The sequence below is a fragment of the Chiloscyllium punctatum genome, chromosome 19 (genome assembly GCF_047496795.1).
Source record: "Chiloscyllium punctatum isolate Juve2018m chromosome 19, sChiPun1.3, whole genome shotgun sequence".
Taxonomy (NCBI): domain Eukaryota; kingdom Metazoa; phylum Chordata; class Chondrichthyes; order Orectolobiformes; family Hemiscylliidae; genus Chiloscyllium; species Chiloscyllium punctatum.
This window is the reverse complement of record NC_092757.1, coordinates 79414981-79432791: the sequence shown is the minus strand read 5'-3', so window position 1 is coordinate 79432791 and position 17811 is coordinate 79414981. Positions and strand designations below refer to the sequence as shown.

At 40.3% G+C, this 17811-nt stretch overlaps 2 protein-coding genes across 2 annotated transcripts in view; both read right to left on the bottom strand.

Moving 5' to 3' along the window:
• Window positions 1-5308, bottom strand: part of LOC140491205 (nuclear pore membrane glycoprotein 210-like) — a 187561-nt gene extending 182253 nt beyond the window's left edge. The window contains exon 1 of the mRNA XM_072589184.1: window positions 5030-5308. Coding sequence (XP_072445285.1) covers window positions 5030-5187 — 158 coding nt within the window. The 5' untranslated portion in view covers window positions 5188-5308. The remainder of the gene's footprint in view (window positions 1-5029) is intronic.
• Window positions 5309-12758: 7450 nt separating this feature from the next.
• Window positions 12759-17811, bottom strand: part of tlcd1 (TLC domain containing 1) — a 44230-nt gene continuing 39177 nt past the window's right edge. The window contains exon 4 of the mRNA XM_072589780.1: window positions 12759-16205. Within this exon, the coding sequence (XP_072445881.1) occupies window positions 15813-16205 (393 nt within the window). The 3' untranslated portion in view covers window positions 12759-15812. The remainder of the gene's footprint in view (window positions 16206-17811) is intronic.

The window sequence follows — 17811 nt, the reverse complement described above, 5'->3', positions numbered from 1 at the left end:
ACGCTAATGGCTTCTCTCACCTCATACATGTTGCAAGAGGAACACTGCACTGCCTTCGCTGCCATCCCTCTAAAAAGGTAAACTTTAAAAACTAGATGTAAAGAAACAAACAAGCAAAATGCAGCACTTACCTGCTTATCACAACGGGTCGTATTATTAGGTTAGAGGAGGAGGGTGGGTGGGAGGCTCTACCCCTGTAGTCCCTCGGGTTCCTCGCCTGCGCGCTTTTATAAGAAAAAAACCTTCCCAGGTAAGCTAGCGCGACACCAGCTTCCGGGTCCGCTAGGCGCTTAAAAAAACTTTAAATTTTAGCCGTTAAAAAAAAATAACTGGACTATACCGCAACTTAAAAAAAAACACCAACAGACAGCCGTTACCTGCTCCGCCCAGAGAGATTGAAACATAACAAATTAAAAAAGTGTTCTCTACGCAATTAGTAACACACAAAAAGTTTATGTAAGATGTACTTCAAAAGTGGTGGGGGCACACACTGTTTCTCTGCAAATAGAGACATGGGATTTTATAAGTCCATTTGACAGGGTCCAAAGGGCCTTTGTTTAACATCTCGTCTGAAAGATGGACCTCCAACAGAGCAACACTCCATTATATTGCAGTGAACGGAAAGTAGGTTGGAAGAACAAATGATTTTGGGCAAAAAATATTTAAAGGATAATGCACATTGATATTTGAAGATCGTAGAACATGTTGAAAAAAAAAGTCAAAGCATGATGGGATCATGGGCTTTGTCAATGTTGAATGTTGAATTTCCTTCTTCTTAGGCTCCCCCTCGGAACAACTTGCCTCTGGGCACTGCTTGAATAGTTCTTAGATAGCTAATATGTTCAATACATAAATCTGTAGACTCAGCCGCATATGAGGCACGTAACACTTGAAGGGTCAGGTTTAGAGGTTTGTACCATCTCCTCTGTCTCAACTTAGTCTCTGACAATTCCAATGGAGTCTCCCAACATGCTCAGTGTCTTCCTGTATGATATTTCTTCATTTAGTCAATTGCAGGGAGGGTGTTAGGGAGAGGCTACTTTACACAGAAAGTGGTAATGACCAAGAACCTGTTGTTACTTAAGAGTACAGTGAAAGCAGAGATGATCAATGACTTTCAAAGGAAGATGGATAAGCACTTAAGGGAAATAAACTTGCATGGCTATTGGGATAGAGTGGGGAATTGAACTAACTGTATTGCTCTGAAGATTGCCTAATGGTCTCCTTCTGGACCATAAAGACCCTATAATTTCTATAACTGACTTGTCTAATTATGCTATTTTCCAAACACATGGTTCCACAATAAATTCTGAGCTTCTACATGGACATATAGATGTCCTTTAGAGTCACAGATGTACAGCATGGAAACAGACCCTTCGGTCCAACCCGTCCAGATATCCCAACCCAATCTAGTCCCACCTGCCAGCACCTGGCCCATATCCCTCCAAACCCTTCCTATTCATATACCCATCCAAATGCCTCTTAAATTCTGCAATTGTACCAGCCTCCATGACATCCTCTGGCAGCTCATTCCATACATGTACCACCCTCTGCGTGAAAAAGTTGCCCCTCAGGTCTCTTTTATATCTTTCCCCTCTCACCCTAAACCTATGCCCTCTAGTTCCGGACTCCCCCACTCCAGGGAAAAGACTTTTTGTTTATTTATCCTATCCATGCCCCTCATAATTTTGTAAACCTCTAGAAGGTCACACCTCAGCCTCCAACGCTCAAGGGAAAACAGCCCCAGCCTGTTCAGCCTCTCCCTGTAACTCAGATCCTCCAACCCTGGCAACATCCTTGTAAATCTTTTCTGAACCCTTTCAAGTTTCACAACACCTTTCCGATAGAAAGGTGACCAGAACTGCATGCAATATTCCAATAGTGGCCTGACCTTTTCACACAGTTCAAGACTTTATAAGCCAAAATGCTTGCGCATCTACAATGAACCATATATGCTTTGATAGCATCATGGACCAATAAGCACAAATCCTTGGATTCGAGGATTTTTGTCAAGGTAATAATTAAAGGCTGTGTAATGGGACACTTGGACTAGCTCGTTATTGCTATGAGGACTACATTCTTTATGCTGCAGCATTCGTTTCTTTTATTCCTATGTAGCAAGCACAAGTGTATGCTGGCTAACACAGTTACCTCACCAAAATTTCCTGAAGGCTGACTTGGATCGCACACTGGTTTAAAAGAAAAACAAGACCACCACCCCACAACTCCAGTTCTTCCCCTGTGCACAACCATTAAAAATTACACTATCTCTTATTATTTTGGCAAATAAATGGCCAGAGTTAAGGCTGAAGATGGCCTTTAATTTCAAGTCCTTGCTTAATGCTTTTTCATTTTAGCTACATTCAAAGTATGTAATCCTTAGTCTGATTTTACCCTGAAGTTACCTAGCTATTTTGGGATGAACATTTTCCATGCTAGTAAAATCCCTAGAAACTGTAAAATTGTAATGAAGATTAAATTTAACAATTCTTATAAATTGAGCAAAACAGGTAAACCTGCAGACAGTAGCTAGGTTTCATGTATTATGGACAAGATGTTATATTGATTAGTGCAAGCTTCGAATTGATATTAAGGAACTTTTATCTACCCAGGGTAATTAGTAACAAAAGTAATCTTTCACCAGGCAAAAAGCACACAAATCATTCAGCTTTCTTTTGGGAAAATTGATCCCAAAAAGACAAGAAGTTAGTGACTTGGTGATTGCCAACAAAAGTATATTTGTAATTTTTCAAACAGAAACATTTGATTCTTTTGAGGGCACAACTGTACAATAACTTTGGTCCTTTTCCAGCTTTAGCAGAGGCTGAAGTCATTTTTATAGCATAACACCATGTACAATAAAACTTTAAAGTTCATACAGTGCTGTGTTTTATTTATGGTAACTGTAAAATTGTAACATAAATACAAGCTCACAGTCCAAAAAAAATCTGGAGGTAGTGAGATTTCATGCAAACACTGAAGAGAAATTAGAAGACAAGTCAGCAGCCGAAAGAAATGAAGGAAGGTTGACAGAGGTTTTTAAATGTGGTTCCTTTAACAAAGATATACTTAATGCATCATTTGTCTTTAATGGTGCTGATGAATTTGTGAATTTCAACCAACTTTAGTTTTTATTCTTGATAGAAAGGAGTTAAAACTATAATGTGAAACTAAGTTTGCATCATTTGTAAGTTTTTGTTATGGTATTGAGAAAATATTATCCAACTTTACCACAGCCTATTTCATCTGCAGAACATTTATTTTGGTCAGACTATAATCCGGATTCTTTAAATTTTAAAGATGGCCATAATCTCTTTCAGTTGTGCATGCAGAAACTTAACCTCTAAAAGCGTCCACATTTGTATATAATTTTGAAATGCAATAAGTCAGTAGAAAACAATTTATATTTATACAACATCTGCAACGTAATAAAACAGTCAGACATGTACAGCACAAAAACAGACTCTTCAGTCCAACTCATCCATGCTAACCAGATATCCCAACCTCATCTAATCCCATTTGCCAGCACTTGGCCCGTATCCCTCTAAACCTTTCCTATTCACATACCTATCAGATGTTGTTATTTTAAATGTTATAATTGTACCAGCCTCCACCACTTCCTTTGGCAGCTCATTCCATACACACACCACCCTGTTTGTGAAAAAGTTGCCCCTTAGGTCCCTTTTATATTTTACCCCTCTTACCCTAAACCTTTACTTCTAGTTCTGACTACCTCAACTCAGGGAAAAGACTTTGTCTACTTAGCATATCCATGCTCATGATTTTATAAACCTCTAAGATCACCCCTCAACCTTCAACATTCCAGGGAAAAAAGCTACAGTCTATTCAGCCTCTCCCTATAGCTCAAATCCTCCAACCCTGTCAACATCCTTGTAAATCTTTTCTGAACCCTTTCAAGTTTCACAACATCCTTCTGATAGGAAGGCCAGAATTGCACGCAACATTCCAACAGTGGCCTAACCAATGTCCTGTACAGCCACATCATGACCCCCCCCCCCCCCCTCCCAACTTATATACTCAATGCTCTGACCAATAAAGGAAAACATACCAAGCACTTTCTTCACTATCTTATCTACCTATGACTCCACTTTCAAGGAACTATGAACCTGGACTCCAAGATCTCTTTGTTCAACAACACTTCCCAGGACCTTACCACTAAATGTCGGTCCTGCTCGGATTTGCTTTTCCAAAATGCAGCATCTTGCACTTATCTAAATTAAACTCATAGCACTTTGCAGGAATGACTATAATACAAAATACAATGCAGACTCAAAGAATTATTAAGCCAGCTGATCAAAAGTATGGTCAAGGAGATGATTTGTAGCATCTTAGAAGAGGCAAGAAATCAAAACAAAAGCTGTTACAAAACGGATGTATTTAGCAACGGAGTCTGGACAGCGCTCTACGATAAAGAAGTCCGCATGCATAATCCTGGGAGAGAAGAAATTGCACTTTATTGCTTTCTTAAATGCATGACTCCTCGTTCTAAGATTATGCCCTCTGGCCCCAGATTCTGCCACAAGGGGAAACACCTTCCCACATCTACCTCGTCAAGTCCCCCAAACATCTTGCGTGTGCCTGACGAATGGAGGTTCCGAATGATCATTTTGCAAACCTGAAAAGGAGTGCATAATCAAAATGGATGTCAAATACTTGACGTCCTGTTCAATAACGTCAAAAAAAAACTTTGCTTCAAAAAGGTCATCAGCAAAGTTAGGAGTTCTGAAGAAAGGCCACTGAACCCAAAAGGTCAACCCCGCCTTCTCTCTCCACAGATGCTGCCAGACCTGCTGAGTTTTCCCAGCAATTTCTTGACTCTTAGTCCCGAATTCCAGCATCCACGGTTCTTTGATTGGTTTAGTAATTATGAGTTGTTCGACAACGGGCACACATGAAGTCGACTGAGCATATGCTGCTGGGGGAGTGAAACCACCTGGCGCTGATCCCCATCCCACTCAAGAATCAAGTGGGCTTTTGTTTTCGGAAGGGAGAAGAGGAGGGAGCTCACCATAGGTAACACCCTTCGTCGGCCTCCAGGGTAAAGTTAACCTTCACGGTTGCGGAGTAAGGCAGCAGCACTTTGGGGACGTTCAGCTTGGTCCCGGCGATGTAACGGAAACCGACGACAGCGAGGAACAGGAGCCGTGCCCACAGGCCGGCCGCCATTGGTCCCCGCCCCGGGCGAAAGGAGCACGTTAAATGCGCAGCGGCAACGGGCGCGGGCTGTGCTTCGAAAACCGTTTTCGCTTCAGTAGTTTTAAACCGACAGGTTTTTAAGCGACGAAACCCCGCCCCGGCACGAATCGAGAACCTTCTTCACACGCGCGGGGCGTCGAAGCCGCGCGCGGGAACGGCCACGTGCTTCCCTTCACCCACCCTCCCGCTGCAGCGCCCCCCACAGGTTTGGAGGAGGATGAATGGTAGGTTCCTGGGAAGCACCAAAAATCAGAGGGACTTCGGTGTACATGACCATTGGGTACCTTAAGGTAGCAGAACAGGTAGATAAAGTGGTTAAGAAGGTAAATAGGATACTTGCCTGTACTAGCCAAGACATGAAGAAGAAGAACAGAGAAGTTATGCTGGAACTGTCTGGCTAATAGTGGGTGGAACTAACTTCAGGTTGCAAGTGCATGGTGTGGAGGAACTGCCCCTACCTCTGAGCCAGGAGGCCCGGGTCTTACCTACTCCAGAGATGGGTACTAACAGGTTGATTAAAAGAAAAATCCACAGGTGAAGAGTTTTCCTGGTGCAGTGGTAGTAGGTAAAAACAATGACTGCGGATGCTGGAAACCAGATTCTGGATTAGAGTGGTGCTGGAAAAGCACAGCAATTCAGGCAGTATCCAAGGAGCAGGAAAATCGACGTTTTGGGCAAAAGCCCTTCTGTGTTCCTGATGAAGGGCTTTTGCCCGAAACGTCAATTTTCCTGGTCCTCGGATGCTGCCTGAACTGCTGTGCTTTTCCAGCACCACTCTAATCCAGGCATTGGAAGTGGCCCTATCTCTGAGCCTGTGGTCCCTGCTTCGAATGCCTCTCTGTTCCAAAGGTGGACTATAATAATATCTGATGCACAGGTTGATTGGAAGGTCTCCATAGGTGAGGAGGAAACTTAGATTCAAGTCATTCCTGCTCCAGCAATGTGTCACAACGTAAAGAGAAATTGCTGGAGAAAGTCAGCAGATCTCTTGGCATCTGTGGAGTGAAAGCAGTATTAAGCATTTTGAGATCAGTGACTCTTCATGTGGACTCAGAAGGATTCACCCCTCCCCCCCCAAAAATGTCTGAAGATGTTTCTAACCAATCTGTTCAGAGATGTTATTGAATTTGGACCTCTTGCCTCAAAGGTAGGGGAGTACCATTGTGCCACCACAGCCCAACAACACAATCTGAACAGCTTGTTTAGAAAATATTCTGCAAGTGAGGAAAAAAGACAATCCAGAGAAGTAAATCTTCCAGCCAAATCAAAATGATAGCATTTAACCAATTTTGCTGCTTAATCAATTTTAGATTTGGACTTATTTGGATTTATTAGGACAAGTGATAAAAGGAAATTTTATTTTGATTTGATCCCTGCCCTCCCCTTCATTGTTTGATCATGCAGCATTGCCCTTCTGCCCTTTGAGAAGGGCACTGTTTGTCACTGGCCACTCGGTTGTTTCCTTTCTTCCTGGTGGTGGAATATAAATAAAGATCTGCACACTTGTTGCTTTTCACTGTGTCCGATACCTGCACACATTCGACATGGGTGCTGGAGAAAAATAAGTACTACTGCTGTCAGGCAGTAGTGTGTGGGGGGGGGGGGGAATAAATAAAAAGAATAGGAGGGTCAGACATCCTGTCACTCTGAGAGCTGGCTCTGAGGGAACTGGATCAGTGTGAGTGAAAGACTCTACACAGAAAAAAAAACAAAATTGCTAGATAATCTCAGCAGGTCAGGTGGCATCAGTGGATGTGGTAATTTGTGAGGTGTTGCACTTCAGTAGGACAAACAAGGCAAGGGAATACAGTATTGGATGAATGGTAGGTTCCTGGGAAGCACCAAAAATCAGAGGGACTTCGGTGTACATGACCATTGGCACCTTAAGGAAGCAGAACAGGTAGATACAGTGGTTAAGAAGGTAAATAGGATACTTGCCTTTACTAGCCAAGACATGAAGAAGAAGAGCAGAGAAGTTATGCTGGAACTGTCTGAGTTGGTTAGGTATTGAGTGCAGTTCTGGATTCCACATTATAGGAGGAATGTGATTGCACTAGACAGGGTGCAGAGGAGATAGACCAGGATTTTGCCTAGGCTGGAGGGTATTAGTTCTGAAGAGAAATTGGATGGACTGGGATTGTTTTCCTTGGAGAAGTTAAGAATAAAGGGAAAAATGATTGAGATGTATAAAATTGAGAGGCAAAGTAAGGGTAGGCAGGAAGGCACTTTTCTCCTGGGTCTAGAGTGAGGGATGGGCATGGATTTAAAGTAAAGGTTTAGAGGGGATTGAGGAAATAAAATTTCACTCAGGATAGTGGGAATCTGGAACTCATTGCCTGTAATGGTGGTAGAGACAGAGTCTCTCATACAGAAGTATTTAGACATACACTTGCAATTCCAAGGCATATGAGACTCTTGGCCAAGTGCTGGAGCATGGGATTAGAATAGTTTGGTGGTTGTTTTTGACTGGTACAGATTTGATGGGCCTTTTCTGTGCTGTAGACCTCAATAACTAAATGACCACTCACTCAGATATGTTTTTGATGTTTGATTTATAAATTGTTGGAATTTTGACCATTGAGATGAAAGTCATCTGCAGGGTATCCAGCATAAAAAAACCAATGGAGCCAGATATGGGAATACACAAAGGAATCATTTTTCAGGCAACAGTTTTTGAACAGAGTAGAAATTTGATTTATAATAGTAAAAATGGAAGTCTTCTCTCTCCATCTTACCCTGTTTCTCTCAGCCACTTGAAAAAAACAGTACTAGGTGACAAAGGAAATTAGAGGAACACCCATTCACTGAAACTTAAATACACCTACAAATTTTACAGCTGAAAGAACAAGACATCCATTAAACAAGAGTGGTCTCAAATTAAAATCTAAGACGTAAGAGACTTTGAGGACTTTTCAAATTGTTTATCCTTAATCTTCCTTTGTGAAGTAGACACTCCCTTTTTAAACTTTATACCTGTTTTTGTTTGTGTGTTTAATATCACAGTTTATTATTTTTCTTGAAATTAGTAAACAATAAAGTTTCCCTGTACAGGCAAGAAACCTTGTAATTGGCTCCTTAATTTTGACCAGTACTGTGTTTCAATTTAACAATTATAAAGATGCTTGCTAAAAAAGAATTTACAATCTTTGTTGCAGCTGACTGAGAAGTTTAAACAGCAAGGAGCTGATTTACTGCTACTGATCTGGTCTAAACAGAAGGGGAATAACATAACTTTTTTCATAAAAATTACAGGCAATTGTGTACATGTTAAATATTGATATATACACAATTGTCAAATCCGATTGTTGCATGGTCCTTAGCAACATGGGTTATTTCTGCATTTTACTTCAAATTCACGGTAAAAGGCACTCTTTCTTTGTCTCTGTTCCAGTTAAACCAGATGCTCTGTTGTCACCTCCACCTTATTCATGCTGCCAGCCCACCTCATTCTCCAAGTTCACATCCTTGTTCATTAATTCAGCCTGAGAACCTTTTCCCCTTCCCTTTTTAGTTCACATTGATCTGCTTATTCAAACTCATCTCCACCTTAACCTTTACACTGATACTGCTCTCTCTAGAACATCAAGGCACCTATTTAATTCTTTCTCCCAGTCACATTGTTGCCTTCCACATGGGGAAGAAAGAACTCTTCCGATACTCTTTCAATCTGGGACTCTTCCACCCATTTCCTTTTTCAGTTCACATCTTTCCACCATTTTAAGGAGACATATTCTACTCATTCTCTTCAGTCCATTCACATTGTTCTCTGATTGTACTTGTCCCCTGACCTGAAGATGCTACTCCAGTGGTTAGTAACTTACAACTAACATAATAAAGAGAAATGACCTAATTGATACATTAATAGAACACTGGCATTTTTAATACTGGATTAGTGGTGCTGGAAGAGCACAGCAGTTCAGGCAGCATCCAACGAGCAGCGAAATCGACGTTTCGGGCAAAAGCCCTTCATCAGGAATAAAGGCAGTGATGAAGGGCTTTTGCCCGAAACGTCGATTTCGCTGCTCGTTGGATGCTGCCTGAACTGCTGTGCTCTTTCAGCACCACTAATCCAGTATTTGGTTTTCAGCATCTGCAGTCATTGTTTTTACCTTACTGGCATTTTTAACTTCTGCCTTTTGTTCCATTCATGCAGATGTGCTAAATCAATTTATTTCACTTTGGGAAAGAGAGTGCAAGGAATTTGCATCAAAAATTGAGGTGCAAGGTAGAGCATTACAAAGTAATTCTACTTTGTTCATTTTTCAGGTCAGTAAAAATGATAAAAGTGTGTGTAATAACATCTCTGAACAGGTTGATTAGAAAATATCTATGTGCAATTCAGAATATTTTCACCAGGTGGTGTCTATGTTGCAGTAAGTTCAGACATTATAGGTTTGGGGCTTTAAGAATATATATGGTTCTAGGTCATACATAGTTTTTAAAATTTATATTGAATTCAGATTTAAATGCACAGCCCATTTTAAAATCATGCACAAAGCAAAATGGTATCCAGAACAGTGCTATTCCATCTATGGCAATGGAGTCCTTCAGAATAGGAGTGGAACCCGACACAAAAACACTCAATCCAACTCAATCTGCACGAGCTGCAGAAATGTCTGAATACATTCAATGGATTGAATCTTCCATTTCTTGGCTAAGTATATGTTGCACAGAGTTTCCTGAAGGCTTGTCGCTGAGGCCAAATAAGTTCTCTTGCTGCATCTCATCAAACTTCCTCTGCAAGGGCATCTCTCACATTCAATTTCTGCCCCATTTTACCACGCCATTTCTGATACAAACCGTCATCCTGAAGATAGTCTGGAATTAACCAGTTTCTCTTGTGTTTGTGCCAGACAATCGCTGTCAGTTTGGAGCTGGCTTGCATGGTTGCTACATTTGCCCTGGATGTGGCACAGGAAAATTGGCATCCCATTTTGCAGGTAGGGACATGGGTATGTTACTGGACTGGGTGATGCTGGCATGGGACTTCCTCTTCCCCCCTGGACCAGCAGTGGAAGACATGACGACAGATCACGCCCCACATTGGTACAAGGTCACCATCCGGGTAAAGCAGTCTCAGCCGTCTGGAAGAATGCCCAAACAGTAGGAAAAACGTCAATGATTTTCTCCACTCTGCCAGCATTCGTGTCACTGCCTTCTCTCCAACACCTCATACTCTATTTCTGCTACTGTACCTAACTCACAACAAGGTTCATACACTTCCATTCTCACGAATGCCTTCAACATTGTCCCTACCTGCTCTCACCCACCCCAAGCCCCAAAATCAATTGTTACAACACGGGGTAAACCCCTCCGCTAATTTAAACCAGCAACACAGAAAAGATTTAACCTGTGCTGTAATCTGTTAACATTTGAGAGGCCAAGAACTATCCCAAAAGTCACTATTTAAAGTAAAAATTAACTTTATTTTTTTAGGTCTAACAGAGAATAATTAGCTAACAACTATCTATAACTCCTTTCTCTAATCTATCTTTTACTTTACCTTCTACAATACTGGACTGATAAAATTTCTGATTACGATTTACCAAAAAGAAATCACATTTCAAAACCAGTCAGCTTGCCAAGTATCCTCTGTATTTTCCTTTGTCGTATTTTCTTCTTAGGGATTCCGTTTCACAGGTCGTTGATAGATAAAGGTACATTTAAGAGAGCTATTCTGAGGGCAGTCTGCATATGTTAGTGGCTTGGCAGTTCTCCTCCAACTGTTAATTTTTTTTTTCATTTTTATACCCCAAAGCATCGGATCGTTTCATTGGTTTTAATATTGTCAAAATACTAAATTAAAACTTGATTGGAGTTTAGTATTTTGGGACATAATTTAAACTAATTGGCCAAATTTGCATTTGTTTTTGTCTCATAGCAACCCAGGTACTGCTAGCTGCTGGATCAAATGTTACATTGTAAATTCTCCAGCATTCTGTGTGCTTGCTTCAACTCTTTTAAAGCTACAGTACCTCTCTACACCTTTATAACACAATAAACTTGCATGCTCTCTGTGCTGCCTACTCACTCACTCAGGACATCTTCCCACCTGCATCAATAATAATAGCTGTGTGATCCATTTTCACCTCTCATGATAATTACCTCTCTCTTATTCCATGAGAGAAACAGCCTATAAGAATGGAAAAACTCAAGATGGGTGATGTGCTGTCCACCATTCAGCTTTTCCTCGTTAATGAGAGAGGACCACCCTGAGCATGGCCTGGATCAATACCTGCCGTTGACTGCTGGGAACTCCTGAGCGAAGACTATTTCCTTTGATGAAACTGAAACTTGCTGACAATTATGACAAGTTTCCCAGCTTTCTGTCTGTGCTAAACTGCATGGCAAGATAGCAGAATATGAGCCTGGTATCTCTGGCTGAGAGGAAGAAACGCAAAAAAGCAAAACAATACAAGGCAGAGATGCTGTGAGTGTCTAGCTGGTGATAATTAATGGGCTCAGTTACAGCAGGTGAACACCCAGGGATACAGCCTGGTCCATTCCCTGAGCTGAGTAAATGTCTCAAAGTGGACAGTGTCATTTCAAAAGCTTTACAATGATAGTTATCAGTGCTAGCATTTAAGAGCAGAAATGTCTTCTAAATTAGTCTATGGTGTAGCTGGAGGGTTTAGAGGCTAATAAATGTGGGATACTAATGTTTATGGACATGGGGCATGTGTGGGATATGTCTCTGAAGTGTGCCCTATGACGTTGGTATCTTGTTTCCAACATGGAAGTCATTCCAACAAGCATTGAGCTGAATCTGCCAAGTTCTGCTCCAGTTTCTTTGTCGACTCTTCCCAAAATGTAGTTTGTTTGATGAGTTTGGTAAGATTCAAAGCTGGTTAGAACTGATAGAGTTATGTTTTAGCAAGCATGAATCCTTGTCAGTTGGTATCTCATCAACATTTAGTGAGGAATTTACCACTCTGCTTGTGAAATGTATGATGCAATTTGCTTTTGATGTCAAAATGAGCCTTGTTGCGCAACCAGCCAGTTCTGGGGTGTACAAAGTTAAAAATCCGACAATACCAGAGTATAGTCTAACAAGTTCAGCCAGTTTTGCCACACATCTTTATACAGCCCACCTTGCTTAGATCCCTGTAAGATTCTGTTCGTAATCACCCCTAGGCTGAAAACGTGTTTTACTGGAAAAAACTCACCTGCCCTTAGCCCAATGAGTAAACTGAATTGGGAAAATTCTCTTGTTGTCTCAGCATGATTCAAACAATACAATGGACACCATTCAGCCATATAGTTTACTGCTGAATGTCTGAGATAAAAGTACTAGGATTCTAAAACAATGAACACTTTTTTTAAAAGACTATGGGATAATAGTATTTCTGGTGCAAATGAGAATCCTTCAGACAGTGGCTCTAAGACAAACTATTAAAACTGTGGGGTTCATGTATTCTTAATATATATGGCATTAACATGTGATATTTCATGCTAAGTACTACACCTAAAATATTAGCAATGTCTACAGGAATTGTATTTTTTTAACATGGAAAACATAAAACAATTACATGAAAACATAATGCATTGAAATTCACAGAATGTAATTTTATTTGTCAAAGATTCTGAAAAACATAGAAAACTCTACATTTTATTCTCCTTTTATACAAGGCAACAAACATTATTAGCAGCACCAATAACTTTAACGAAAAGAACATACATTTCACCAAACTAGTTCAGGCAGTTCCTTGCTAGACCAGTATCTGCCTATCATCCCAGTTGGTTTAAGAATGATGTAGTAGTTACATTTACCCCTCCCTGGCAAGCGGATATTTACCCCTCCCTGGCAAGCTACATTTATTGATAACAGTGGATTCTCCTTAGATATTCAATATTCTGTTAACGATAGTGTCACTCATAGAGTAACTCACCCCATTCATACTCGGTTTTTTTATATTCTAGACCAACTCTACAACTTTCCTTTTGAAACAGAATAAGCTTACAGTATTGAATGCTATGTTATTCGCAGAAGGTTTTGCACCAGTTGCCTGATAACGAAGAAATCACAAGCAAAAATGCACATTGTCATACTAGCTAGGCTTTCAGGTGTCATAAATATTGATCATTCACCTTGTCAATCTAACTGTTAACATATGCATTGAGTTGCATCAGTACTTCATAAGAAGTCATCAGTGTCATATACCACCATAAAAGAAATAATTTTATTCATTAATAACTATTACCATCTTTTGGCAAAGCTATAGAAAACTATATAAGACAAGTTTCATCTGAGAGGACTGCAGTGCTGCAATTGGACGTTTCTAGAAAGTACTGTTTAGTAAAATAACAGCAAACAGTGACTGAAATGCTTAATTTAATTCTACAAAATTCAAGAGAAATGACATATAAAAATAGTGATACCATTCCCTTAATTATGCAGCGTTCACACATGGGCATATGTTGGGGCAACACTATCGACGGACATTATAAAGTCTTGCATTTAATATTAATACAAGTTAGAGAAATAATTTGGACTGCGTATAGTCCACAAAAGCTCTGGAATGACTTAAAAATAAAGCCAGAGCTGTTTGACCAAGTCAAAACACCTAGGTTGCCAATGTCTGAGTTATTCCAATAATGCTACAAATCACACAGGAAAGAGTTAATGCCAACTCCTCTCCTTGTATTTGTCTTTGCTTTTAGCCATCTGATGTTCATTTGTGACCACATTGTTTTAGGAATGTTGGACTTACAAGATACAATTTCCTGTTGAGCAAGTTTTGGAACAGTAAAAGAAGGAAGGTGAAATGCAGACCCTCTAAAACATACTTGGAGAATTTGATAAAAGCAAGATATAAATTCTTTTCACCTGTTTTACTTGCAAATATAGATACAGTGAAAAAGTTTAGTAAAATTGTATTTCAGCATTATAGTGCACTTAATCAAAGCAGTGGCACTGGTATGCAAACAGGTAATGCTAACATATTAAACATATCACATTACCTCCGCAATCTCCTTGCAAGACAGTAGAAACTGCCTTTAAAGACGTGAGGGAGGATGGCTACACATAACTGCTGTTTCCATTTTGTGTAGATAGTGAATTGCAACCTTTTCACATATGAGCTGTGCTATTACTATAAAACACACATTTCTTATCGTTCTCCATTGCAAGTTCTTTTAAAGAAACGCAAAGAGATTTAAATTCATTTTGCATCAATTATACAGGAAAGTTTTATTGTACAAATTCAATTCAACACAAATTACTTAAGACAAACATAATGCTATGGACTCAAGAACAATGACTATTGTAGCATAACTAAAGATCAGCTTTTTGTTTGGCATTGTGTAGTGTGAACATGTCAAATGTCCTATGTACCTCATCCAAGTAGCCAGAAATTATGCATGAATTTGGATAATGAGATTTTCTACTGAGATTACATTATGGAGTCAGTCGTACTTCAGCTGACTGAGGCAAAATAAAACCTCTTCTGGAACTTCTCTCCAGCTCTAGCATTTGTTTGAGGAACCTTAGGCCTATAGGCTGGGCAATTATTATTATCCTTAGATATGAACACATCATATGATGAATTTCCCAGCATCCAGCATGTGCACTGTTAGCAAGCATGTGACAAGAGGTTTCCTTGTCCCTGTATCTGACATTGCTGTGGATGACAGAGACACTATTTCACTTTCTGGGTAGCTCAATTGGTTGCAAAGCTGAAGGTACTTTCAAAAGAAAGTACAGTTTACAACTATTTAAGTACTTTAAGGTGTCATGAAGGATGCTGCAAACAGTAAAAGGCTTTAATGGTCAGCTGTGCATGTTTCCCACATCTGTTCCAGGCAGTTTCCCTGGCTGAGGCCTGCCCACAGTTACACAGAATAACCAGATTCTGGAAAACTGGTGAGTACCAGAGGCACATCCTCATGATAATTCCTATCTCACTAAACACATGTAAGCCAAAACTCCACAACTACAGAGTCCATGGTATTGACAGATTATTTGCCACAGCCAAGTCCAACAATCTTCCCGATATCTGGTCACCCTCACATCTGAACTTTCAGAAGAGACTGCCAGGTTAGTTTACTCAAGGCAGGAACCTCAGTTCTTTATCAGCTCCATAACCCAGAAGCACTGCGACTACCTCTATTACCACAACACTGCCACACCAGCGATTAGACTGGGCATCAAACATGAATTTTCCTCATTCATATTGCTCATCCATTCTCTGGATAATAATGCTTAGTGTTTGATGGAGTTCGGTCAAGGCTCCTTAACAGTATTATACACTTCTATCTTTTATTTCCTGTATTACAATAAATTTAAAAAAAACTTGTACACTATTTTTAATCCCTACAATTACACAATTTTTTTTTGTTACAATTCTTGTCCTATCCAATCTAGCCATTTTGACTAATAAAGCTAACACGCATGTGTACTGGCTCTGTCAGTTTCCTTCCTTAGCAGCCCAAAGTCTTATCCCATTAATATATTACATTAGAAATACAATCTTGGACATTCAGCAGTTAAACAGTTAAAATGTAAGGTATTCTGCTTCTTGTATTTAGTCCAGCTTTAAATTAATTCAATAAATCTGTCTCCGTTTCAAACCATAATTTTCAAAAGCAGGAGACTTTTAATCATCCACAAACTTTGTGTTGTTGTTGCCATTCTGTAAGTAGTGCTTCGGCTTCCTGAAAAAATCTGTGCGGATCAGACGGTAGAAATAAACCAAGATCATGATGTTCATTGCATTCAAGTTCAGGTTAATGTAGCCCGAGTTTGGAAGGATGCTAAAATTCGTCAGCATGAACCAAGTGAGGTAAAACTGAGCAAGCAGCCGGAAAATAATATAGGTGAAGACATTGATGTACTTGTTGTAGTGGTACAGCTGTGAGGTCTGTGCATTCGCCAGCTTCAGAAGCAGTCGGGTATGGAGGAAGATGCTGTTTATCTCGACAAACAGTGCAACAACGGCACCAGCAACATAATTATGGGTCAGCACAATATACAGGAATGTGGAAATTACCTGAGGAGAAAATTGATCTTGTTAAATGGCAGCAGTCAGGTTCTCATTGTGAACTACATTCCTCTCATACATTTGTACCAATCCTGGCCTGGGTTTAGTATATTTCTTGTATATATTTATTTAAAATATCATGGTTCCATAATTATACGCTCACAATAACAATGTGGGTTTTCATAGGTTTTGCATGCAGGAAATCATTGTGCATGGGGTACAGGCTTGAAATCCAGAGGTACAATAGAAACAAATGTGCATTTAGCAGTCTTATCTATTTCACGTATTAATATTACTAAGTTGCAGACAGTTGGACAGCGAGGCTCACATTTTTGAAATAAAAACAGAAAATGGTACAAAAACAAAATCCAGACAAGACATCATCTATGCAAAGAGAGAGAAAGAAAAGCAGTGCCAGGTCTGTGACCTTTCATCAGTAGACAACATTGAAATGTAGATTTGGTTTTCTCAATCATTCACGGGATGTGGGAGTCCCTGGCTGAGCCAGCATTAATTGCCTATCACTAGTTGCTCTTGAGAAGGTCATCATTAGCTATCTTCTTGAACAATTCCACTCCATGTGCTATAGATTGACCCACAATCCCTTTAGGAAGGGATTGCCAGGATTTCAACCCAACAAAACTGAAGGAATCACAAGATATTTCCAACTCCTAATGGCGCGTGACTTGGAGGAGAACTTGAAGGTGGGTGGTGTTTCCTTATATCTCAGAGTCAGAGAGATGTAAAGCACGGAAACAAACCCTTCAGTCCAACCCGTCCATGCCAACCAGATATCCCAACCCAATCTAGTCCCACCTGCCAGCACCAGGCCCATATCCCTCCAAACCCTTCCTATTCATATACCCATCCAGATGCCTTTTAAATGTTGCAATTGTATTAGCCTCCACTCACTTCCTCTGGCAGCTCATTCCATACATGTACCATCCTCTGCATGAAAACGTTGCCCCTTAGGTCTCTTTTATATCTTTCCCCTCTCACCCTAAACCTATGCCCTCTAGTTCTGGACTCCCCCACTCCAGGGAAAAGACTTTGTTTATTTATCCTATCCATGCCCCTCATGATTTTGTAAAACTCTATAAGGTCACCCCTCAGCCACTGACGATCCAGGGAAAACAGCCCTAGCCTATTCGACCTCTCCCTATAGCTCAAATCCTCCAACCCTGGCAACATCCTTGTAAATCTTTTCTGAACCCTTTCAAGTTTTACAACATCTTTCTGATAGGAAGGAGACCAGAACTGCACACAATATTCCAACAGTGGCCTAACCAATGTCCTGTACAGCCGCAACATGACCTTGCAACCCCTGTACTCAATGCTCTGACCAATAAAGGAAAGCATACCAAATGCCTTCGTCACTATCCTATCTACCTGTGATTCCACTTTCAAGGAGCTATGAACCTGGATTCCAAGGTCTTTGTTCAGCAACACTCTCTAGGACCTTACCATTAAGTGTATAAGTCCTGCTAAGATTTGCTTTCCCAAAATGTAGCATCTCACATTCTCTAAATTAAACTCCATCTGTCACTTCTCAGCCCATTGGATCATCTGATCAAGATCCCATTGTAATCGGAGATAACCTTCTTCGCTGTCCACT